The following is a 23,380-nucleotide window of genomic DNA, read 5'->3' as shown; positions in this document are numbered from 1 at the left end:
TTTTGACTCGCAGGATTTCCAGTTATAGTCTAGCCGTTGCAATTTTCTGTTAAATGGCAGCGTAGTAATAGCGGTACCTACACGGCGAAGCAGACTTAGCCGCCACAATCCACGCCGCAGAATAGAAGCTGTCTTGTAGAAGAATTCAAATACGGGGAGGATCAGAGCAGCGGCCACGTCGTGACAATGACGAGTTCGATATAGTTAGGAATCCTCCAGGCATGAAGTCTCCGCGAGGAAGTGTGTGTTCAGCCCTAGGTTGAGGATGAAGAGGTTAGGGCTCTATGGCGGCCGAGTTCTGCAAAGGTCTGAGAGTCAGTTTGGTTGCTTGCTAACGACTCCGGGACTTCTGAAGGAGCTCTATTCATATCAAAATTATCTGATAAGATGAATGAGTATTGCTAGGATCGGCTCTCCTCGGCTCACGGGGTGTCTGTCCGTTCTTGCTCGCTGCCCCGACCACCCCAACAGAACTGAGATGCCTCCTATGCCAAATAGCTTGAATAAGAAGGATCTACACAGGATTCAACTCTTAAACTGTGACAACCAACCTGCCACAACACGATGATATTTTTCACAGTTTAGTGGTTATTGGGCCCCCTTGAAAGGCAAAAAAAAGTTAGGGCCGACCGCGACTCGAACGCAGGACCTAGCGGAAACATGAAACTGCAGCCGCTTGCTCTACCAAACTGAGCTATCGACCCGGATTGAGCAAAATGTCAACATTGCTGCATTATCAGTGAAACAGATACAAACTAAACAGGAAACCCTAGTAAGCCCTAGTATATCCACGAGACGATGCTACAACTTTACCAGCTTCCCTCCCCGCTTCCTCATTCTCTTCTTCAGCAACCTTAAGGAATAACTCTTCTGCCAGTGCCTGATAAAACTGGGCGTCAGCGGATAGGTTACTGCAACTGTACTCATAAAAAGCGCCGTAACCGCCCTCGTCCTCCTTGTAGACTTGAGCCCGAACCCCTCGCGCACATTCGGCGGCAACTGCTCAATCGTCACCGGCCGGACAATTGGCAGCAGCATCCAAGCAAATGGCTTCGCCCACAGCGGCAGTCCCTTTGGATGGAAGAGCTCATTCAGTACGCCGCGCGCATCCGCCGTGACCTCCAACTGGTTGGTCACAACATCCTCCCAGTAGGTCTTGAACGCCCTTCGGTCAGCCGGCCACATCTCCCTTGGAACCTGCAGTGAGGTCCCCATGCATGCAAATGCTTGATACACAAGCTCCGCCTTCAGCGGCGGCAGCTCTCCATAGACCTTCTCGTACATCCCCACCATACTCGCGTAGATCGTCGCTGCAACCCACAACTGTAACTCGGGATTCATCGCATCGTACGCCTCACTCTTTCGTTGTCCACTCGCAACTTCTCCCTTAACGCGAGAATGCGCCTCATCGACCCACTTCTTCATCGCGGCTTTCTCTTCGTCGCTCCCAAATATCATCGTGAAGATGTACATCTGCGTATATTGCGTCCGGCTGATTGTGCGGGAGGCGAAGGTGCTGTGGTCCGCCACGCCTTGGCCGACCAGGGGGTGGGCAATCTGGAGCAGGATTGCGGCGAGGCCGGCGCCGAGGGCGACGCCTTCTTTTGCCACGGCCTGGAGCTCGCGGATTGCGAGGTCCGTTTCGCCGAGTGGGGTGGCATCGTCGTCGATGGTTATCACCACTGAACGGGCTTCTTTGGGGGAGATGGATGCCATCGTGGATATGACCGTTGACGGTGGAGTGGGAGTGCTGCTCGCTTGCTTTGGTCTCTTGAAATATTGGAGTATCTGATCATGAGATATTTGGAAATAGATTCGGGATGCTTGACTGGTATCAGACTGGGGTGGACATGGACACGGGTCTTTATCGGTTCTATATTTACCCCGTATATCAGCCCCAGATATTGTCCCTCCATCTTGACAAGGTTACCGTCGGGCCGCGAGCCGGTGGGGTGGTGTCAGTCTAGGAGTCATATGAAGTTGTGCTGATTGCCCTGACGGGACTTGTAGATCTTCAGGGAGTCATGGGAAACGGTAATAAGAGAGTGGTGTTAAGAGGGTTCCCCGCGCTTACGCAACTGCTTGAAAGCTGGGTCCATAGACCTAACTGGTCATTGCGGCTTGATTGTTCTTGCGGGACTGATACAAATGCCGGGCTATTTTGCATCCGATATTGTGTTGAGGCGTTATGCGATGCATCTTCGCCCCATAATGACCTTGGATGTGCAGTCCGGGATTTGCGATTCCCGTCGATGGGTCGAAATCTTCAGTACGCAAGCCTGGGCTCACGATTAGGTATTACGAAATGACCATCGCGTCAGTGGTAGTTGTGCGTGGAACATAGCTTTCATACTGCAATGGATCGGTGTCTGAAATCATGGTTTCAAGGTGAGCTTGTTGACGCCTGCGCAGTCTACAATAAATCTCAAGAAATCCTGGAATATGAACAGCCTCTGTATTCAGTAGTCCACCTTTCCTATTCAGACGATGTTCCACTGGCTGAGGAATCTCCTACTTTACTTATGCAATAGCTATGCATCCTTATGTGAAGTACAACATCTGCAATTGATGTAACACGAGAGAACTCTTAACCTGAGTCAGAGACTCTGACATACACCCAGGTTAGATAGTAATCCAGCGATGTGTTAATGCTACTCTCATGTGAAGCCCATAACAAGAGCTGGGCCCGCGGCCCCAGCTCGGTACGGCAAGAACGCTTACTGGTTCTCTCCAGACCTGTCACCTTGAACTTGCCCGTTCCAGCTGCCCATTTCAGCTCTGGTACCTCAAGTTGAGGACGGTTTCCACAGTACAGCCACTCTCAGTGATCGACGTCCAGGCTAGGTATAGGTAGGGTTGCTGACAGGCCCAGCCGAGGAAGCCAAGCTTTCTGTCCGCTGCGGGGTTGGACCCTGAAGTACTTCAGTTTCAGTACATTCAATTCGACACTAGGTAGACATGTAAATAGCTTATCGTCATGATTGATCCTGTGATCTAGACAGCAATGTTAAGTTTCGTAAACTGGACATTTTTGGCAAGTGAATAGGCAAACTAAACAGGTTGCGACTTAGGTTGACCAGCATATATATCTTGGGTAGGGTTGCCCAACAGAAGCCATTGACTCAAATATGTGCAAATCGAATGGGTATTTGCGAAGACCTCAAGGCTATTGATCGGCTATGGTCTATAAGGATCTGGAAGACTCCAGAAAGAGTAACAAACGGGGGATAGAGGTAGTGATCTTGTAAATGTGGATCATAAAGCAGAAAACAACACTCGATTTACAAAGATTCAGATCCACATTCTTGACCGAAGCCTGGCTGTCTAGAGGAGACCTTCAGGAGCATCTATTTGGTATGTCTATCTGATGAAGTCAGTCAGTTCATACTATGCCTACTCCATACCTAACGGGTATCCACAGTCGCGGACATCGACCGCGGGCATAACCATGCACAACTCGACATTCAGAGAAAGGCGGTCATTAAGAAGGTCTTGGATTCAGCCAGGCGCCCAATCAAGAATGTCGGCGTGGACATTGTGGGGCCAGTTCTCCTGACTTTGTGCCGCGGCTAGGCAGCACCATTCTCAGCCAGTAATGTTGTTCAAAACGCTAGGGTGGAGCTTGCCTTAAGGGGCTGACTATCTCTTGGCCTTCACCCTTCACTGTAGTTTTTTATACTCCGCAGATATCGGTCAAGAAGAGCTAGGGCAAGCCTCTTCTTGATATCAGGTTCGTTTTTTAGAGTACAACGAAGAAGGACGGATAGTGCTGGCAACGTATTCAGTAATCTTCATAGCTTAGGTACTTTTTAGACAATGCTGCAGAAAGAATTGAAGAAAAAAAACATGCCCCATTACAAACTATCGAATCCAGAGTGGGACAGAGCAGGTGGATCGCTCGCGCATTCATCGGATAATGGATTCGCAGGGCTGAGGATTTTCATTATCCTTCTGCCTGGCACCTTCAAATAAAACATCGGACCTCCCTTGCCTGTCTTGCTCTCCTGGACTTCTCTCTTCCCCAGACTTTTCCCATCACAACATACTCACAATGTCATACCCGCAACAACCTCCCCCCGGGGCTTAGTATGTCTCCACACTGCCAATGGCGAGAGGATTAATGTGGAATGAACTGACCGGTTACTGTACAGCTACCCTCCCCAACAGCCTGGTTATGGCCCTCCTCCACCGCAAGCGTATCCTCCTCCCCAGATGCAATACCAGCAGGCGCCGCCACCTGAAGAAAAGAAGGACCGCGGGTGCTTGACTGCTTGGTAGGTCCATACCCGTGCCCGTTTTCATCAGATGGGCGCATGGAGGTTATGGAAAAATGTGTACTGATTGAGGCGGCCGATTAGTTTGATGACTCTCTGCTGCTGTTTCCTCTGCGAAGAGGCCTGCGAATGCTGTATCGAGTGTGCCGAATGTCTTTGTTGCGGGTGTTGATCGATTTTTATACCATACCATATACCATCTACTCTATTCAATGCATCATCCCCATTCAGATCAGATTCAGCTTCAGTTTCAGCTTCAGTTTCAACTTCAGCCTCAGCCTAGGGCAATATTGATACTATAGGACTATTGATACGGATCAAAATCATTGACAAAGACCCCCCTCGGCCTGCTCAGCGTGCTCATACCGCGCTTCAAGTACCCTCCGTCCCCTTTGCCGCCAATAACACCACCTCCATCTCGATCCCAGACAAGCTTCCCCCGGAGAATCGTGTACCGTGGCCAATTGGTGAACTCCATTCCCTCAAAGGGCGTGTAGTCGATATCGTGATGGAGCATTTCGTTCTTCAGCTGGAATGATTTCATCGTCACTCTAGAACTAGAGCCCGCTTGCATTGCTTCCGCCTGCTCGGCTGTCGGATACCAAATCACCAGGTCAGCATCGTAGCCCGGTGCGATGGTTCCCTTGCGATCTGACAGTCCGTACAGCTTTGCCGGATTCGAAGCCGTCAATTCGACGAACTTTTGAACGGACAGACGGCCCGTTAGAACGCCCGCGCAGAATAGCGAGGGCATGCGCGTCTCCAGCCCGGGGAGACCGTTGGGGATCTGCGTGAAAGAGCTTGTGCCCTTCTTCTTGCCGAGCTGGTGGTCGAATCTGCTCGATTAGTCAAGGTTAGCCTATCGCATACTCTACCTTGTCGGTGCTACTGTAGGCAGTTGATGTAGAAGGCTAGGTAGGAAGATATACTTTGACGGCGCATGATCGCTCGAGAATGTCGTAAACGTGCCATTCACCAGCCCATCCCACATCGCCTTGAGATCCATCGGACTCTCACGTAACGCTGGCGAACAGACACACATCGCCCCACGGAAGTCCTCCCCCTTTAGCTTCTCGCTTGTGAAGAATAAGTAGTGCGGACACGTCTCTGCATGAACGGGGAGAAGCTTTGTCTGCGCGCGCCGGACATGTTTCGCCGCTACGGATGAGCTCATGTGGACGATGAGAATCGGCACGTCGGCGAGTTCAGCAAGTGAAAGGGCGCGGTATGTCGCTTCATCTTCGGCGATATTTGGACGGGCCAATGCGTGTGCGTACGGTTCAGTTCGACCCTGGCTTTCGAGTCGTTTTGTCATCCAGTCGATCATGTCAGCATTTTCGGCGTGGATCATCGTCGTCATGCCGAGAGAGCGGGTTGTGCCCATGACATCTAGTAACTCAGAGTCCCGCAGACGCATGGGTTGGTAGGTCATGTACAGCTTGACACTACTGATCCCCTCTTCCTTGACCAAGACTGGGAGTTCCTCAGCCAGGATCTTCTCTGTCGGATTGCTCAGGATAAGATGAAACCCGTAGTCGCAAAAGGCATTGCCACTTGCTCGGCGGTGGTACTCTTCCACTACAGGGAAGAGAGACCCATCAGTGCGTTTTTGAGACGCGAATGCGAGGACTGTGGTTGTGCCTCCTGCAATTGCAGATCGGGTGCCCGTCTCCCAAGTATCCCCCGTCGGACTGTTGTCTTGCTGCAGGTGAACGTGGCTGTCGACGCCGCCGGGGAGGACATAGGCACCGTCTGCGGAGAGGGTTGGTGCGGTAGGAAAGAGGGATGAGAGGTTTTGTCCGAGGAGGTAGATTTTCCCCCCTGATATGGCAATATCTGTATTTGGGAGGATGTCTGAAGCTGTTGCCTGAGGTGGTTTTTAGAAGTTGGAATGTACCGGCAGGGAGAGGGGTTGTACTATGGTAGCGTTTGTGATGATGAGCTCGATATCAGCCATTTTGGGAGCGAGTTGAGCCTTCAAGTTAGATTTGCTGAACGGCTGACATGAGTCCGAGCCTATAATGTTATCTAAATACTCAGGGTGATTGGAGGTTGTCTCGCATGCCTATCTCTTTCTCCAAGCCATGTCTCCGTTTCATCTCCACGGGGTTATTCTACTCCAACGGCCGGTGATAAGGTAGCTTTTGTGGCCTATCTGGCCGATAGCCGGGTTTTTTTCCGGTTCTTACATTTAAGACGTATTAAAACTTATCGACAGTAATAACAACGGCAATATTGCATTCTCTGCACACTTCAGATTCGATCAGACGTCAAGATGACCCGAACGGTCCGCCTCGCCGCAGCCCAAATGGGCACAACCAACAAATGGGACGACCGAACCGATACATTGGCTCGAATGATCGCACTGCTCAGAGAAGCCGCATCGCAAGGCGCGCAGGTCGTCCTCTTCCCTGAGATTGCTTTCACCACGTTCTTCCCGCGGTACCTGATCACCGACGAAACCGAGTTGGAGAGCTGGTTCGAGCACGGCGACATCCGCACAGCACCCAACACAAAAGCCCTCTTTGATGCTGCGCATGAATTAGGCGTCGATATCTGCGTCGGCTTCGCAGAAGCGACTGAATCAGGCGAGCACTATAACAGCTGCGTGTACTATCATGCTGCCACCGGCGACATCTTATCGCGGTACCGCAAAATCCATCTGCCTGGGGACTTCGAACCGCTTCCTGATCCGACAGCCGTGAACCAGCTAGAGAAGAGGTACTTTCTTCCTGGGAATCTGGGGTTCAAGGCGTTTCGGGTGCCGGGGCTTGTCGAACAAGTCCTCAAGTCTGATTCTAGCGCTGGCACAGAAGGAACGGCGAAAGGAGACCCAATCTTGGGGCTCATGATTTGCAATGATCGCCGCTGGGCCGAGTCCTGGCGTGCGTACGGACTGCAAGGCGTTGAGATCGTGCTGTGTGGATATAATACTAACGGCTTTGCGCCGCAATTCTGGGGACAGAGCGGAGATATGTCCCGAGAAGAGGCGGAAGCGCTCTCACTCTTTCACCACAAACTCGTTATGCAGGCACATAGCTACACGAATGCCACCTTCTCTGTCAGTTCGGCACGCTGTGGCAACGACGACGGGAAGTACCCCCTCATCGGAGGCAGCATGATTGTAGACCCAGAGGGGCGGGCCATTGCAGAGACGAAGACGGTTGAGGATGAGGTGATTGTTGCAGATTGTGATTTAGAGCTTTGTAACGCTGGCAAGAAGCGGACGTTCGATTTTGCAAGGCATAGACGCGTGGAACATTATAAGATCCTGGTGGAGCAGACGGGGGTAGTTGAACCGCCTCTGCTTGCCGATACGTCTGCGGTTGGTGGCATCGAGGAAGAGGCTCGTGCCCCTCCTGTTGAGACGAACTCGACGATATCACCCGATATCATCAGGGGAGATACTGGACCAGACAAGAAATACCGCATCCTATTGGTAAACCCCAACGCCACGTGGTCCATGACGTTTAATTGTCTTGAGATGGTTGCGCCAACATTACCCTCCGATATCCAAGTTGACGGCTTCACATCGCCGCAGCCTGCGCCCACTGCGATCGAGGGTTCGCTGGACGCAGTGCTCTCCACGGCCGCCGCCGTTCGCGCCATTATCCCAATTGCAAGGCAGTACGATGCCTTCCTCGTCGCCTGCTACAGCGAGCACCCGCTTATCAAGGCGTTGAGAGAAGAACTCACTACTCCTGTGGTGGGTATTATGGAGGCATCTCTTTTCGCTGCGAGGACACTAGGAGGCCGGTTTGGCATTGTTGTTACCTCATCAAGGTCTGGAGTTCTCCACACCGACTCGATTAGACGCTATGGGTATGAAGGATTCAGCATTGGCGTGGAGAGCTGTGGGCTTGGTGTCCTTGGTCTTGAGAGGAAGGGAGAGCAGGAGGTGCTTGATGCGATGTGTGGTGCTGCGCGAAAACTCGTCGAACGCGGGGCGGATGTGATCACGCTCGGCTGTGCGGGAATGACGAAGCTGAAGGAGGCTGTTGAGGAGGCGGTTGGACCAGAAATACAAGTTGTTGATGGCGTTGTTGCTGGAGTTCATCATCTTATTGGGTTATTGAGGATGGGGGGAAGGACGGCGAAGAGGGGGGTTTATGCTAGTTCAAGGCTGACAAGGGAGATGAGAGGGCAGGACTATCTGTAGCCCTAGTGCATCAAAATATGATTTTTACTATAAGAAATACCATTACTTGCAGAGACGTGCCAAAAGCCCTTACTTCTGTTATGATTCCCTCTACTAGAGGCCGCGAGCGGACGTTGGATACGGTGTTGATGGGCTAGGGGGGCCGCTTTAGTGGACTAAACAGGAACTTTGTGGGTAAATATAAAATATTAGCCTGAATTAATGCTCTGATGAACAACTATTGCACATTTGGAACAAAAGCTATGCAGAGACAGCCTCCTTCTTCTGCACCACCGCCTCCTCAACCCTAACAACCCTATCTCCCTCCTCCATTCCCTCAAGCACAATGACTTTCTCTTCAACATCAAACGGCCAGACAAAAAACAGCAAGTAATAGACCATCCCAGAAACAACAATGCTCACCAACCAACTGCAGCTGTACAAGTAATTCGCTCCCTTCGGCACGCCGTCTTGCCCTGTCACCGCAGCCAAACCAGGCAGATTCGGCGCGATGCCGCAGACAAACGAGATCATGGCGCGTATATTCACACCTTTGGTGAAGTAGTGCGTACCATGAGCTTCGTACAGTGAGCGCAATCGAAGTCTCCGCCCCCGACAAACCCAATAATCAACCACAATCACCCCAGCAATAGCACCAAGAAACAGGCTGTACCCACCTAGAAAAGATGAAAAGCTCGCCGCGCTGTTTTGAATGTACCACGGCATACTGAGGATACTCAGCAGCGCGCAGATATACGCCCCGCGACGGGTATCGACGTACTTGGGAAACCAGAGGGCCAGGTCGTTCGAGAAGGAGACGCTATTCGCGCTGATGTTCGTGCCGATCGCCGCCAGACACCAGCAGAATGCCGCGAAGAACTGTGCTGCACGGTTGTTCCACAGCACAGCGACTTCGAGCGGGTTCCATGTCTGGACGCCGTAGATCACCTCGCTCGCGCTGGAGACTGTGGCGCCGAGCACACCGCACAGCGAGACGAGAACCACCAGTCCCACGGCCTGCGTCCAGAACACCTCCCTGGGAGTTTTGGCGTACCGCGTGAAATCCGGCATGTTCAGGGCCAGCGTCGCCTTCGGCCCGATGGCCGAGGTAACGCACTGCAGGAAAACGACGGCCACCGGGGTGCCGTCGGTTATCTTCGACGGTTTGGAAAAGACCGGCCCGAAGCCGTTTGCTGCCTTTACGGCCCACGCGAACAGGACTATTCCGAAGATCGGCATGATGCACGTTTTCACGATAAAGAGGTATCGTAGCTTGGACACTTTGAGCCATAGCAGTGGCGCTTGCAGGATGATGGCGAGGAAGAAGCAGAGGAGTTCGGCGGAGGTGATTGGGCCGGAGGATGGGAGGTGGTTAGGGAAGTGGTTGAAGGACGGCCAGATGGCGCTTAGCATGGTAGACACGCATTGGCCGGCCTGGTACGTCTGCGTGCCAAACCAGATAATAGCGACAATCCCTCTAACTGCATGCCCTTTGTTAGAGGCGGTGGCTGTGTGGGTGTAAGAGGAGAGTCTGGAGGAAGCATACCGAAGACGGCGAAGTAGCTCCCCTTCATACCGAAGCTGGCTCGAGTGTAGACGGGGAAGTTGATGCCAAAGATGGCACCCACGTAGCTATTATCCAACGTTAACCGCTATCCAACCTGTACCCATTCTCCACGCATCATTTAATGCAAAGAAGGGGAACGGGCAATACATACCCATCAAGCATAGCCGGAATACAAACGAGAATATGTCCGACCACCACAGCCGCAATGGCCATTGGAGCACTTAGGCCCTTACTGACCGAAGTCGAGGTCACTAGCATCGCGAGTCAGCCTAATCGAGCCCTAAAACAGTCCTCCACCGGGAGCGGACAGTACCTTGATACATGCTAATACTAAACGCCTCGGCGACCCAGAACCCCAGTAGTGACGGCCATCTCCACGTGCGTTTGGGCGAGTCGAGCGGGATCGGGTCGAGGTCTTTGTTGGAGGCAACGGCTTCGGTGGCCAGGCTGGCGTCGCCTTGTTTTACTTGGAGTCTTTCTCGTAGTCCCATGGTGCCTGCGAATTTGGACTGCAAATCTCAGTGCAAATTGGATCGACATCATGGATGAGAACCCGAGTAAGTACAACCGGAGTGTTATCATCATTTGTAACTGATAAAGCGGCCGACCGTTATCTATGGGTTTATCTGAAGAAGGACTGATATGCATTATCCGCACTAGTGACGGCAAGATAGCAGCAAAACGATTGGCTGATAACCTGAACGCTTTGACTGGAAGCAGTAAATCAAGCTGATTGCATGGGCCTGGCCCAGCCGATAAGATAGACTCGCTATAACGTGGCCATCAAGACCAGGTCCAGGTTTCCGGAGACACGGAAAAGCTGTAGGTGGAACTGGAGGGAGATCTAATTGAATAAACCAAAAATATGACATGAAACGGAGAGCCAGAACTAGATTCTCGCCTTCCCCAGCTTCTTCTCCTCGGCTTTGAACAATTTGACCAGCTGTCGGATCGACAAATCCAGCAAGACATCCTCCGACCCTCCCGGAATACGCGCTCCAGGGACATCCCTCAGGATGGCCTCGGCCAGCTCTCCCTGTCCTTGTTTGGTAAAGCCGGCACCGCCGAAGAGCAGGACTGCCGTCTGCGCACACTCGTTCAACACCATTGCCCCCTTTGCCTTGGCCATTGCCGTGATCCCACCAAGCTGACGGTCCGCCTCTTCCTTGGGCAGGTTCGTCAGTTGGTAGAGTAGCTGCTCGACAAACGCCCACATCGTCTCAAGCTCCGCGCCTGCTTTTGCCAGCCGGTGTCGCACCACAGGCTGGTCCATGAGCGTCTTCCCAAACGCCTCGCGCTTGAGGCAGTAAGAAAATGCAGTCGAGAGCGCAACACGTGCTTGCCGTGTGACCCCAACGGCGATGGTGAGCCGCTCGTGGTTGAAGTTGTTCATGATCATCTTCATGCCGTCGCCTTCAAGGCCGATCAGGTTCTCCACAGGGACCTTGACCTCGTCGAGCTCGATATAGGTGGTGCCACCGGTAATCTGTCCAGAGACTTTCAGGCGCTGCATCGTCACGCCGGGGTAGTTTTTCAGTGGAACGACGAGCAAGGAGAGACCGCCTGCGCCTGGTCCACCGGTGCGCACGGCCATGGTGCTGTAATCAGACCAGATGCCGTTTGTAATCCTGCAAACTTAGTATGACACCTTACCGCATCACGCGAAAGAAACGTGAAAGGAAAGGGGATGAGAGAACAGGCGTACCACTTCTTGTTGCCGTTCACAATATAGTACTTTCCATCTGCACTCTTCGTCGCCGTCGTCGTAATCCCTGCAACATCACTGCCCGCATCCGGCTCCGTGATAGCGATGCAGTTCCTCTTCTTTCCTGTAAGCAAATCTGGCAGGAACTTTTCCTGCAACTCCTTGCTCCCGTACTTGATGATTGGGGGTGTGCCGAACGCGAATCCGGCCGTTAACGAGCCGCTCGGCCCGCTGAGTCCTGAGCGCGCCATCTCATCACTGTATATTCCCGTGTGCAGGTAGTCCCATTCCTCAACCTTGACGCCGAGAATGTCGTGGATGCCCAGGCGCTTCAGCCAGGCGACTGGTAAGGGGGCGGGGAGGTTAGGCAGGAGCATGTTTGCCTTGCAAAAGTCCGAGAAAACATGCTCGGGCACTGTACCAGCTTTTTCCCACTCCATTGCGTGCTTGAGCAGGTTCTCGTACAAAAATGCCCGGCAGGCTTTCTGGAAGCGCCGGTGAGACTCATTGTAGTAGGGGGAGGGGAGGCCCCTGAGGTAGGGGGGTTCAGCGAAAGGAACGCTGGAAATCTCGGCCATGGTGCTTTGCCGCTGCTCTTTGTCTTAGTGAAGATTGAATTTGGCGCAGGTACGGGGTGGGAACAGTTATATGGCTGGGTTCATGAATGCAGTAGAGGTGAAGCAGCTCTGGACTGGCGATCCCCGCATTTCGGTTCAGCCGAGGCATGCGGTCCGAGGCTAGGGAGTGGAGGATAACAGTACATTACTCCGCTGTTATTACTGAGACGAAGGGATGCGGGATGACTAATTATTGTTCGATGATGGCCCATTCAGTATGCAAATTACAAAGCTTTACCTAACTGAGTAGGTAAGCTGTGCGACATGCGCATATCGTCCTGTATACTAGATTTTGTGGTATGCCGTCACAGGTTTTTGGTAACTGTAATGAACATCAAATGACTTTACCTCGTATATCTTGTATACCTGCAGAAGTCGATATCAACTGATTAATGTCACATCCAAACCCGGTTTAACACATGGGACTATAGAGCACCTGCAGCCGGGCCGTCCCTCGGAGTTTCGGCTTCGGCGACTATCATTCTTTCGGTCTGGGTAGGGCTCGCTGCCGTCAGATATTACTTTATGACGGGTAATGCATGGCATGCCTTTGAGTAATTATGTTCTTCTTTTGTAAAGTTTGCGTGAACAGACGGTTTTCTGTAATACATCGGAAATAAAAGTTGGACACGAGATGTAATCGAGTATTTTTCTACTGATCTGACTGTTTCGGTAATTATATATTTAGGTTTATACATTCAAGTTTATACGTGCAAGTTTAGAGCTAATTACGTAGGTGGACGAGACCGATATCGCTGGAATGAGGATGACCCATCATTTAGAGTTGCTCGACTTGAATCACCGTTTATCTGAGCTAGAAGCTATCAGTGCCATGTTCACTTTCTTACGACTCAGGCGTCCAGCTCCAAGACTTTGTCCGGACCGTCTAGGTAGGTTGCGGCTTATATTCGCATGCGTTGCTATGCCATGGTATGTTGGCAGGTGCCTGAACGGCACGCCTTTGCGAGGCCCAGGCCGAGATACCCGAATGCAATCACGAGCATCGACGGCTAGGCAGGCGAGGCCCAGTGCTTGCCGACCGAGACGGGATCCCATTTCTGATTAACTACATAGCGGCACCGAAGCAACAACTTGGTTATATGTTTACCAAACAGCAAATGTGGACCTGCAGGCCATTGGTCTTTGAGGCCTAAAGCAGTTCATGCAGGTCTGATGGTGAAGGATTCAGGAGGCGGAATGTTGACTATGAATCTTTTGTACCGTCAGTAGCTGACTCAGTAAGGTGTATAGTGAGCGCGCACTGCCAGAGATTTCGGTATATTGGCACGTAGACTCTTTGACAAGGTTATTTTGTGGAAGTCAAGGATTTGACTTCGTGTTGTATTTTCTCACTGTGCTGAGAGGAGTGTTGCGGTTGGTGGTGTTTCGCCATGGTGACAGCAGCGAGATGTGTTTGAAGAATGAATATGCAGAAACAAAGACAGTTTAGGAGATGACTGAGTGAGGGTGGGTGTGATTATACTAAATGAAGTATTAAATGAGCAATGCACGGAGGCGGATGATGGGCAGAGATCAAGTTCTCCGTTGAGACTGAGTGTTGTTACTGTATATCGCGTGGCTTACTGGGCTCCGGCAATGTAATCAAGGCTCTGTGGCCTTATCATCCAATAATGGGCCCACAACATACGTGGCTGTTGTGGCTGAGAATGGTCTCTGCTACACGTCGCCACCAAACCCTAATGAAGGCTAAGCATGGCTGTCCACGGCCGGAATCATTAGACCGACGGCACGATCTTGGCTCTATAGGGCTGAACGGGCCATTGACAGGCTCCTAAGACACTGTCCAGGCTAGTTTCACTTCGAGCAACCCACCAAGATTAAAACTTTTACGCACAACTGTCGTAAGAGCACCAAGAAACTATATCAATGGCCTTACTAGGCAGCAGTAGAGTAGCAGATGTCGCACTATTGCCTGATCCCTAATCAATCCTTTGGTTTGTCCACTTTCTAAGTGGGGACAGCCCGTTGGATTCTTTCTAGTAGATCCAGGATCTGGGGCTCAGCCTCTTCGCTAGAGAACCCGCTAGAAGTTAGTCATCACACAGTACATGAACAAGGGCGGGAACTTTAGGAGTTCACATCATCTTCTTCTCAGAGATTGTGATTCCCTTGGAAATCCAACATAAGGACGTTTGCAGCCAAAGACACTACGGACATCAAAATGGCGAAATCCTCGCTGGATGCGCATACGGACGCTACAAACTACCCAGTAGCACCACGTACAAGCCCTACAGCGAGCGGAAAGGCTATAAGATACCTCCGTACTATCGGGGCAGGCTCTATGCTGTAAGCTATCCAGTCTAGCGTTCTAGACCGTTTCCTCTGTTTTAGACCGCCTGGAAAATTATTGTACTTGGCTGATTCGTTACGCTAGCGTGGCGCTTTTAAACCAAGGCGCATCCTTCGCGGAGAACCTGTGTAAGAGGTATGATGCACCGGACTACGCCAAGTACATCAGCTACCTCCAGCATCTTGTCAACCTTGTTGTGCTCTTGTTCGCCACGACGCGGTGGATATTGAGGAAGAACTCGCAGCGCGGGCATGAGAAGCTTGGGCAGGACCCATAACCCTGTGATTCTGTCTGTCCAGCGCATTCCAGGGCGAACAGAGGCTTACGTCAGCGATATACATGAAGGAATGATGGCTCCTGCTCCTGTTGTGGATACTCACACGGGAGAGGGCAGAAGGAAGCTGTATCAACTACACGAACGTAACCTACTAAGGATCGGATGACATATGACGATTGATTCTCTATCTTGATGACGATAGTTGTCCCTTCTTCTTCAATGTTCAACTCCTCGAGGGATCAGGCCAGGGGCCAGAGATCATGCCATACAGATTGTCGGAGCATACTGCCTTCTGGTACCGCCTGCCCTAGGGGTCGACCTCGCTTAGTCATTATATCCCTTTTAGCTGAGCCTTCGGGCATCTACGAATGGATAAGCATCTTGGTTTCCACACAGATCACGTGGCACGTGACATGAGGCTCAACATGATATATGTCGGAGCATGGGTTCCTCCCCTGTCCTTGGGGTGCCCGGTCTGCACAGTCTTAGTCAGCATCTCATTAGTATTTAGCCTAGCTTCCTTGTGCATCCGCACCCCTGAATACTAGACTCCTTCATGCTTCCACAGGTTATGAGCCCTTTCTGCTGAGAGAATTCAGTTTCTCGCTGGATATAAATATGCAGAATTGATTCTCAAAGCTCTGAGCAACATGCTATCAGTTTCCTTACCCCCTCCCTGTCCAAGGGGGGGTAGCATCCTTCAACGTGGCTTTAACCCCTGGATTGGGACCACGTAGGCATTTTAATATGCCGATTAAGAGCCTCACAAGGCATCAAAAACAACCTTGGAAGGCCAGTACTGCTTATTATATAGTATGTACTAGGCAAGGATGTCTCCTTACTGTTGAAATACACCATCACAGTAAGTATAAAGGTGTATATAGTCTACAGAGCTGTAATTCCTGATGGTTGCTCTAGACTTTTACTTCCTATGGGAAGATTAAGAGCTTTCTACTATAGAGGCTTATATATTGGCTCTAAGCCACTCTTCTAGCAGCCATGTTGCTGCAATTTACACCTTCTTACCTAGAGATAGTGTGTTTTCCCAGGCTCTGGGCTGAGGCCTATCCTGATCAAACTCATGCTAAGGAAGTCCTTTCTTGTTATGATTGCTATACAGAATAACTTCCGATACCCATGGGATAACCTGACAAGCCCCTGCTATTACCAAAGGGGAGATTTTAACATGACATTCACTGGTCTTGTCTATCAACTACCATTGTTCGAGCCTCCAAATTCAACCAGCCAACGAGCCAGAATCGACCGAGCCTACAAGCCAGTATTGCCGTGCCGTACGAGCCTGAATCAATGCAGCCAACAAACCATGATATCATCACAAGCCAGCCAGTTCTATATTGCAAGACCCCTACCTTTCGACCGAGATACCTGTAGGAAGGACACAAGGGATATTATATTACATTGGACATGGGAAAAGGGATATAGATCCTTTGAGACTATATTAAGGCCTTTACAAACTATATGGGATATTCAGCATGTACCTAGCTTTCCTTTTGATGCTTCCTTGCGCCTGCGCAGCCCGAGGGGGGGTGTCGGAGCATGGGTTCCTCCCCTGTCCTTGGGGTGCCCGGTCTGCACAGTCTTAGTCAGCATCTCATTAGTATTTAGCCTAGCTTCCTTGTGCATCCGCACCCCTGAATACTAGACTCCTTCATGCTTCCACAATATATTCGTATCATTAGACAGTCGTATTTTTCTAGTCGACACATTTGTACTCCGTACAAGCAAACCCCTAGTCCGAGTCTGACGTCGGATAAAGATATTCCGGACGCCAGGTCGAAGACCGATTTCTCCACCAAGTCAAGCCGAAGACCGAAATCTTCCGCAGATCACCGATCCAAGCTCGGTAATAATCTCTGACATTGAAAGTCAACAGCATCCCTCTCGGCTGTTGTTCCTCTCCTGCACCAAGAACGCTTCAACGCAACGATTTGCCATGGCCGCCGAGCCTCAATTTGCCAAGTGTTTTAGTACTAAAGAAGCTGAAGCTTCTTTCAGAGAGCTAAAGCAGATCTTTTTAATTTGGTCAAGGAATGCATGGCACTTCATGTTGGCGGAGTCAGATTATTGGAGGGGAAGACGTTGATTCCCTAAGTTTGATGCTCGAAAATCCGAAAGATCTCGGCGTTGCAAATTAACATACATCTGACGCGGTTAATAAATCATACAGGTCCCCCCAGACTAGTCCTTCGACAGCCCAGTAGACAGACGCATCAATTCTATCATTGCTTCAAACTCATTCAAACTTCACATAGAGGTTGTTCAGTTTGTGGCGAGTCCTGGGGAGAAGTCCTATCAACAGGCTTTGCAGCTCACCACAGATATGAGACAAGCTTGTCACAAATTATCCAATTTTAGCCAGTCTTGTACAACATCACTATCAGGGTCATGGTTTACAGCCAACCAGGTTTCACAAACACTTCTTTGATATAGAGTTCCGCAGATACATCCTGATTTTCCATGCGCCATTTATGTTACAAGCTTGGAAAAGCCCCTGCTTCTATTATTCTCTTAAAGCATCTATTGAGTCTGCAATGGTCATTGTATTATTTGTTAATAGCTTGGATTTACTGGCAAGTCTAGCAGATGATTTTTTCAAAATTTAGTTTTTCTGGTACCGGCAGCTTCAAGGGTTCCCTAGGGCTGGACGTTATCTTGGTCCTTGGCTCTGAGGTTGTCAAGACTACTTATCTTCCCATTGTTCAAATTTTTTGAGTGTATAATAGCAGGAGTTTCAGCTGGCACAGTTGTTGAAACCACTCGGGGTTTGCCTGATCTGACTTTCACTCAGTTTGCCTTACAGCCAGCGGTAAGCTTTCCGCTCTTGGAGATAATAAAGTTCCTGAAAAAAACAATTATTTCTAAGTTTTCATATAGGATCCTTTGATCTCGATCTCGCCAGTCTTTTGCGTTTTGAGGGTATTAGTGATCCCTGCGATTCTTACTCGTGTAATGATACAGTGCCTAAAGCCTGGATTCATGCTGCGGTGGATTGAATTCCATTTTTTATTTATTTATTTTTCCATTCTATCTTTCATTATCTACGACTTCTCTACTGTGAGGAGCTTCCCAGGGGACTGTGTGGCTGAGTCCATGCTCCAAAAAAAAGGAAGAAGACGAGGGAGGTGAGAGAGGCGAAGCGCCCGCGGTTGACAGTAGGTCGCTCCAGAAATTCATACCTTGATCAATATCCAACACATGCATTGTTTCCGCGCGATACTTCTCTGGGCTATTGGACCGATGGTTTGACTCAAGAATATGGTGGCATTGCCCCAGGGCCTTTTTGGCCGTCGGGAAAAAATCATGTTTGTTATCACACCTGGAGCGTAATGCTCCAATCTGAGCAGATGCGCAGACAAATGCCACATACTCTTGCATACAAGGTTGGCTCAGCTCCATACGTGTCCGGTAAATGCTGATCGAGTCTCTTATAATTTGGCAGAGCTTGGCGTGGGGCTCTCGATCTGTGACTGGGAACGCATCCTCGACCAGCTCCTGGATAAGATCCTGGCAAATTGCTGCAGTGGCCTGTTTCAGAACGTTTCTGAAAATGCCTTGGCCGGAGATCTGCAACTGAAGGTAGTAACTGCCGATGGGAGAAGGGCCAGTGGCAGTGCTGTGAGACAGAGGATACGACAGCAAAAGTGAGGATGCATCGATGCGGGCCTTGCGAGTGTAGTATAAGGAATAGTCCGAGCGCGCTTCATCGGCATACGGAGTAAGGAGGGCGAGGAGAAATCTCCGGGTCCAGAGGTCGAGAATCTTGGTCTGGAACTCGGTGGGCATCATTGCACCCGGTGTTTGAGGAGTAAAAGATTGCAGCAATCTTAGGTTGGTATTGCAGGCTCGCCTAAGCTCGGATGCCAGCTTCAGCGCCTCCTGATACGGTATACTTGTGGCAGGGGAGTACAACAGATTCAGGATACGAATCCGAATCCTCTGTGTCTCGGCTAGGAGAATCTGCATGGTGGAATGTGTAAAGAAGGTACGGGGATTAGGGTTGCACAGCGTGGCTATCGAACCTAGGTCGGTATCGGACAAATTCGAGGGAAGTTCGGTGTCGAAACCACCATCGCTGGGCAGTGGGACAGGAAGTTTGGCATCTAGACTAGCCTGGAGCGAAAGCTCGAGCAGGGTCACCCAGAGCCGTCTTCGGACTTCAACCTCGGTACCGAGCATTGCAGGGTTATGGATGTGGGGGTCACGATGAAGGCCGAGTTTCATGGCCATCCGCACTAAACAGTCCTCCGATAGCCAGAAATGCCGATCACCGATGGAAGTAGGACTGGTCTGTCGACATAAAAGCAGGAGGCAACCGACCTGCAAGATATCGAGGTTGAGCTGGGCGTCAAGGACGATCTTGCGAAAAAGCCATTGCTGTCCGTAGTGCATCCACGCCAGTGCCCGAGGCCGCATGTCTGTCAACTGGCCTGCGGATGGCGAGGCGGGGGCGAACAACGTTCCGATTGCCATGGCCAGCAGCAACTTGCACAGAAAGACATCGCTCATGCTGTCCGGGCTGCTCCAATACTGTCTATACTCTTGATAGAATGAGGGGATGTGCAGTATGCGAATGGCCGACTCGAAAGTATTGACATACAGCTCCAGCAGCACATCGCAAGTGGCTCGTGGGGGGATTAGGCTTGACGCTTCAGGTGCTGTAGGGCCTGGAGACCAATAAAGCCATTCCGAAGGCATCTTTGACGTGGCTAGCAAGAGCTCGAGATCGCGGGTCTTCCTCCACATCCGTCGTAGCTCTTCAGAATCGAACCAGAACTCGTCAGGGTCACAGTGGAGTATTTCCATCCATGGCGCGGTATGTTGGTCCCGCAACTCCCCCGTCTGGCCCTGCATGTTAAGAGGAGAGTCGGACTCGGCCAGTATTCCAACCCCGGTCTCCGGAGGCGCGATTTCCCAGGCTAGAGGCTCCGACAAGGACGAGAGCGAATTGGGCTCGACGAAGATAGACGAGCTTGTCGGCAGTGCTGAAGGCACGTATTCCAATGAGAGATCGCTCTTTAGGGAGCCACTCCCGAATCCATGAAACTTGGTGTCGTTACTCAGCGGCAACTGCGGAGAATCATTCACGCTGAGCTGCGAGCCTGAGATGAATCCCGACGCTGATGTAGGTGGACTGATCTTGGATTGGCTAGTATTGGGACGCAAATGGTTATAAATACACCGCAGAGCCGCCTTCTCACAGTGGCGGCAAGGCGTCGCCTGGTCACATCGGATCTTCCGCCGTCGACATTCGGTGCAGGCCACAGCTGGTCTGCGGCGTCTGACCGGGGCGTTCCCCCTGCTATCTACGTGCATGACGAGATTGGGACCAATGCGATCGAAAGAATCGTGCTAAGAATGCGGCTGCAGACAGGCAACGTTGACAGTCGACGTTTGGATATAACAAGCCGGAGAAAGACTCTTCGAACGATGCCAAGTAGCCAGCCAAGTAGCAAGCCAAGTAGCCACCCAAGGCTGGGCGACCATAGCTTGTTAAATAGCGCCATTCGAGAAGCATATCTATTGCCATCGCCCTCGGCTACAGTGCGCAATAACCTCTATGGCGCCCGTCTTGGGATCTCCAGTGTCAGAAGGATTCTTCATCGCCCCCTCTACCTGCCGCCAGTAAGCACTAACAGGGCCCGGCGAGATCCTTCCCGTACAAAACAGTCCCAGCTGCACGCTTGGACCAATTGCTGTTATTTGGACCAATTGCCATTTGTCCAGTTGGCCCAATGATGAATGCAGCGAGCCTCATTGCTTCGTATCGATCTAACCCCTTCTGCCTGTCTGCTACTGGCTGGCAAAGCTTTTGCCGTCTTAGCTTGGGGGCGGGAGGCGGGAGGTCCAACCATTTTAACGTCTAGTCCCATCTATCGAGGGCTTCGGGATATTAAGGGGTGCGGCTTCCGGCATCGGCCGCAGCTCTGCGGCTGACCGAGCCCGAGCTCTATCTCGGTCTGGTCCTCGGCACCGAGGCCGAGGCCGACCTCCAGGCCGTTGTCGGTGCCGGGCTTTGGCTCGGCCTCGCAAACTAGGGGCAATCTAGTATAAATGCCCGACTTTCGATAGGTTATCGAAATGAATAACAGGAGTCTTGGTACAGGCACTCTGCTTCTACACAGATCTTGAGCGCACATCATGTCCTCTGTGCGCGAGAGTTCCAAGGATGAATCCATCGTCCATCCTCCAAAGGCACCCGAGTCTGAGCCCTTTCCAGACGGTGGAGCACGAGCCTGGATGGTGGCCTTGGGAGCTGGAGGTGTGCTCTTCTGTACTTTTGGATATGTCAATGCTTTTGGGTTCGTTCCCCTAGGACCTTGTATTCGATGTGCTAACCACGAGTGTAGCGTTTATCAGGATTACTACATCACCCACCAACTGAGCAACTACAGTGCGTCAGACATCGCCTGGATTGGATCTGTTCAGACATTTTTCCTATTCGGATCTGGTCTTGTTGGTGGTCCGCTATTTGATCGCTATGGAGCCAAAGTAAGCGATCCGCGCGATATATGAGCTTTTGACGTTGCTGACCAACGACAGGTCATCTGGGCCCCCGCGGTGCTGGTCATCTTCAGCGTGATGATGACCAGCCTCTGCACGAAATTCTATCAATTCTTCCTAGCTCAAGGCATCCTCGGCGGGATGAGCATGGGATTGTCGCTCGCCCCCGCGCTCTCCTCCACAGCGCAGTATTTTCAGAAAAAGCGCGCCGCTGCAATGGGCATCACCATCGCCGGGTCATCGCTCGGCGGCGTGATCTTCCCAATCGCCTTAGAGCAGATGCTCTACTCCTCATTAGGCTTCGCGTGGGCTGTCCGCATCGTCGGCTTCATCATTCTCGGGGTCATGTCCTTCGCAGTTTTGGGGATCCGCGCGCGTCTCCCGCCCAAAAGACAAAGATTTCTCAAACTCGAGGCCTTCAAGAAAACGCACTACGTCGCGACGCTGACCGCGGTCTTCTTTTTGAACGTGGGCATTTTCACCCCTTTCTTCTACCTCCCGTTATACGGCCAATCTCATGGCATGAGCACTGGCCTAGCTTTCTATCTCATAGCGATCCAAAACGCATCCTCCTTCTTCGGCCGTCTAGTCCCGGGCGTCATCGCAGACAAAATCGGGCCGTATAACATGCTGTCGACCGTAAGCATCATCACCGCCATAATCACCTTCTGCTGGATCCGGATGACCACAAATGCGAGCATCATCGTCTTTTCCGTCCTCTACGGCTTCTTCTCCGGCGGTATTATCGGTATAACGCCCGCCGCCATTGCCAACTGTGCCGGGCATCCTCAGGAAATCGGCACTTACATTGGAATGGGTATGGCTGTTATGTCGGTTGCAACTCTTATTGGTCCGCCTATAAACGGGGCACTGCTTAATGAGTACGGTGGCTTCCTCCAGGTTCAGATCTTTAGTGCGGCAGTGATGATGTTCGGGGGCGTTCTGGCCTTTGGAGCGAAGATGGTGGGAGGGAAGAAGGCTTTTGCAAAAGGATAGCTGGACTAATTGACGTCGTTTCCGTTCTTAATTGCCTTAAATACGGGAGTAGCTTTGTTTGAGCAGGGATATATACGACGTTCCATCTAGTACAGCATTTGAACTTATTAACTATTTTGATAGATTTCATTTTCTGGAGGTAAATATATAAGGTATCTCAAATTCAGAAAGTAGAAGAGTGTATATTATGATAACAGAGGGTAAAGGTATGAGAAAATTGTAAGTATTCAACGAAAGGATCCTCGGGAGAGCACCCTCTTATTCATGGATAGGTATAGGTAAATGCCTCCAGTCGGCAAAGCAAATCTTCTTATTCTTACTATATCTTCCTCTATAATACAATCACATGGATTTGACTAATGTCCATGTTCATGCTTATCAGGTAGTATTATCAGGTAGTATCTAAAACTCATATTCGGCATGGCGTCTGACTCCTGGCTAGTTTGCACCTGAAGCACTCACATCCACCGACTACGGGCCTTCGAGGTACTTAGGTACCCGACGCCGAAGCGAAAAACGGGTTGGCCTGGAGTCTGGACCACGTGTAGACGCGTCATAGCCCTACGCTATAAGACATTACTACTTAATGGCGTACTCCAGACGTGCCTTGCCGCTCCACCACTCCTACCTGACTAGACCGCAACCAGCGACCACGCCGTAGCCGGATTGGCGTACTACGTACGAGAGGGAGGGAGCAGGATGGAACACATATACTTCGGCTCCGTTGCTATCGTGGCCGGCCATCTCCATGGCCCTGTGTGCGCCCAGAACAAGAGGCAAATGCTGGTCACGGGAATAGGCGCTGAAATGGTATACGTTTTAGAATACTTTGTTGAAGCTGGCTAGGTAAGGTAATAACTATCACCCTAGACAGGATGGCTTCTAATCCACTAATATTGTTTTCTTTCGTCTACCGGACTTAGGGATTCGGGGCTCGAGTTCTAGTACCCCGACTTCTTCCCCAAGAAAAGCT

At 51.1% G+C, this 23,380-nt stretch overlaps 9 protein-coding genes across 9 annotated transcripts, besides 1 other annotated feature; 4 read left to right on the top strand and 5 right to left on the bottom strand.

Moving 5' to 3' along the window:
* Positions 1–23,380: part of a sequence feature (contig 1.153 11..403022(1)) that runs on past both edges of the window.
* Positions 770–1,716, bottom strand: ANIA_08419 (oxygenase MpaB family protein; the record flags this gene model as incomplete). Its single annotated transcript, XM_676596.1, has 2 exons — positions 770–880; positions 913–1,716. 2 exons carry the CDS (start codon positions 1,714–1,716, stop codon positions 770–772), a joined length of 915 nt encoding a protein of 304 aa, XP_681688.1.
* Positions 3,998–4,511, top strand: ANIA_11609 (uncharacterized protein). Its single transcript, XM_050612134.1, has 3 exons — positions 3,998–4,086; positions 4,152–4,274; positions 4,359–4,511. The coding sequence occupies exons 1-3, from the start codon at positions 4,052–4,054 to the stop codon at positions 4,444–4,446; spliced, it is 246 nt and encodes an 81-aa protein (XP_050468086.1). The 5' UTR covers positions 3,998–4,051; the 3' UTR covers positions 4,447–4,511.
* Positions 4,579–6,231, bottom strand: ANIA_08418 (hydantoinase/dihydropyrimidinase family protein; the record flags this gene model as incomplete). The annotated part of the gene is made up of 3 exons (XM_676595.1): positions 4,579–5,110; positions 5,150–6,141; positions 6,172–6,231. The coding sequence occupies 3 exons, from the start codon at positions 6,229–6,231 to the stop codon at positions 4,579–4,581; spliced, it is 1,584 nt and encodes a 527-aa protein (XP_681687.1).
* Positions 6,550–8,433, top strand: ANIA_08417 (uncharacterized protein; the record flags this gene model as incomplete). The annotated part of the gene is made up of 1 exon (XM_676594.1): positions 6,550–8,433. One exon carries the CDS (start codon positions 6,550–6,552, stop codon positions 8,431–8,433), a length of 1,884 nt encoding a protein of 627 aa, XP_681686.1.
* Positions 8,674–10,470, bottom strand: ANIA_08416 (uracil-allantoin-uric acid/H+ furE; the record flags this gene model as incomplete). The annotated part of the gene is made up of 4 exons (XM_676593.1): positions 8,674–9,893; positions 9,959–10,044; positions 10,131–10,230; positions 10,293–10,470. 4 exons carry the CDS (start codon positions 10,468–10,470, stop codon positions 8,674–8,676), a joined length of 1,584 nt encoding a protein of 527 aa, XP_681685.1.
* ANIA_08415 (protein apdG) lies at positions 10,869–12,262 on the bottom strand (the record flags this gene model as incomplete). Its single annotated transcript, XM_676592.1, has 2 exons — positions 10,869–11,607; positions 11,685–12,262. The coding sequence occupies 2 exons, from the start codon at positions 12,260–12,262 to the stop codon at positions 10,869–10,871; spliced, it is 1,317 nt and encodes a 438-aa protein (XP_681684.1).
* ANIA_11608 (uncharacterized protein) lies at positions 15,448–15,972 on the top strand. Its single transcript, XM_050612133.1, has one exon. It carries the CDS (start codon positions 15,637–15,639, stop codon positions 15,793–15,795), a length of 159 nt encoding a protein of 52 aa, XP_050468085.1. The 5' UTR covers positions 15,448–15,636; the 3' UTR covers positions 15,796–15,972.
* ANIA_08414 (protein apdR) lies at positions 17,935–20,223 on the bottom strand (the record flags this gene model as incomplete). Its single annotated transcript, XM_676591.1, has 3 exons — positions 17,935–19,197; positions 19,228–19,441; positions 19,508–20,223. The coding sequence occupies 3 exons, from the start codon at positions 20,221–20,223 to the stop codon at positions 17,935–17,937; spliced, it is 2,193 nt and encodes a 730-aa protein (XP_681683.1).
* On the top strand, positions 21,049–23,253 carry ANIA_08413 (protein apdF; the record flags this gene model as incomplete). Its single annotated transcript, XM_676590.1, has 6 exons — positions 21,049–21,209; positions 21,258–21,399; positions 21,451–22,374; positions 22,531–22,546; positions 22,605–22,626; positions 23,055–23,253. 6 exons carry the CDS (start codon positions 21,049–21,051, stop codon positions 23,251–23,253), a joined length of 1,464 nt encoding a protein of 487 aa, XP_681682.1.

This window comes from Aspergillus nidulans, chromosome V (assembly GCF_000011425.1).
Source record: "Aspergillus nidulans FGSC A4 chromosome V".
NCBI lineage: Eukaryota > Fungi > Ascomycota > Eurotiomycetes > Eurotiales > Aspergillaceae > Aspergillus > Aspergillus nidulans.
This window is presented reverse-complemented; position numbering and strand designations above follow the sequence as displayed.

What these genes read in the sequence shown, in the direction of transcription:
- ANIA_11608 (XM_050612133.1), top strand. Translation starts at nt 15,637, where the DNA reads ATGCCGATTAAGAGCCTCACAAGGCATCAAAAACAACCTTGGAAGGCC.
- ANIA_11609 (XM_050612134.1), top strand. Translation starts at nt 4,052, where the DNA reads ATGTCATACCCGCAACAACCTCCCCCCGGGGCTTA. An exon ending in CAACCTCCCCCCGGGGCTTA is followed by an intron (nt 4,087 to 4,151) that starts GTATGTCTCCAC and finishes GTTACTGTACAG; the next exon opens with CTACCCTCCCCAACAGCCTG. An exon ending in CGCGGGTGCTTGACTGCTTG is followed by an intron (nt 4,275 to 4,358) that starts GTAGGTCCATAC and finishes GCGGCCGATTAG; the next exon opens with TTTGATGACTCTCTGCTGCT.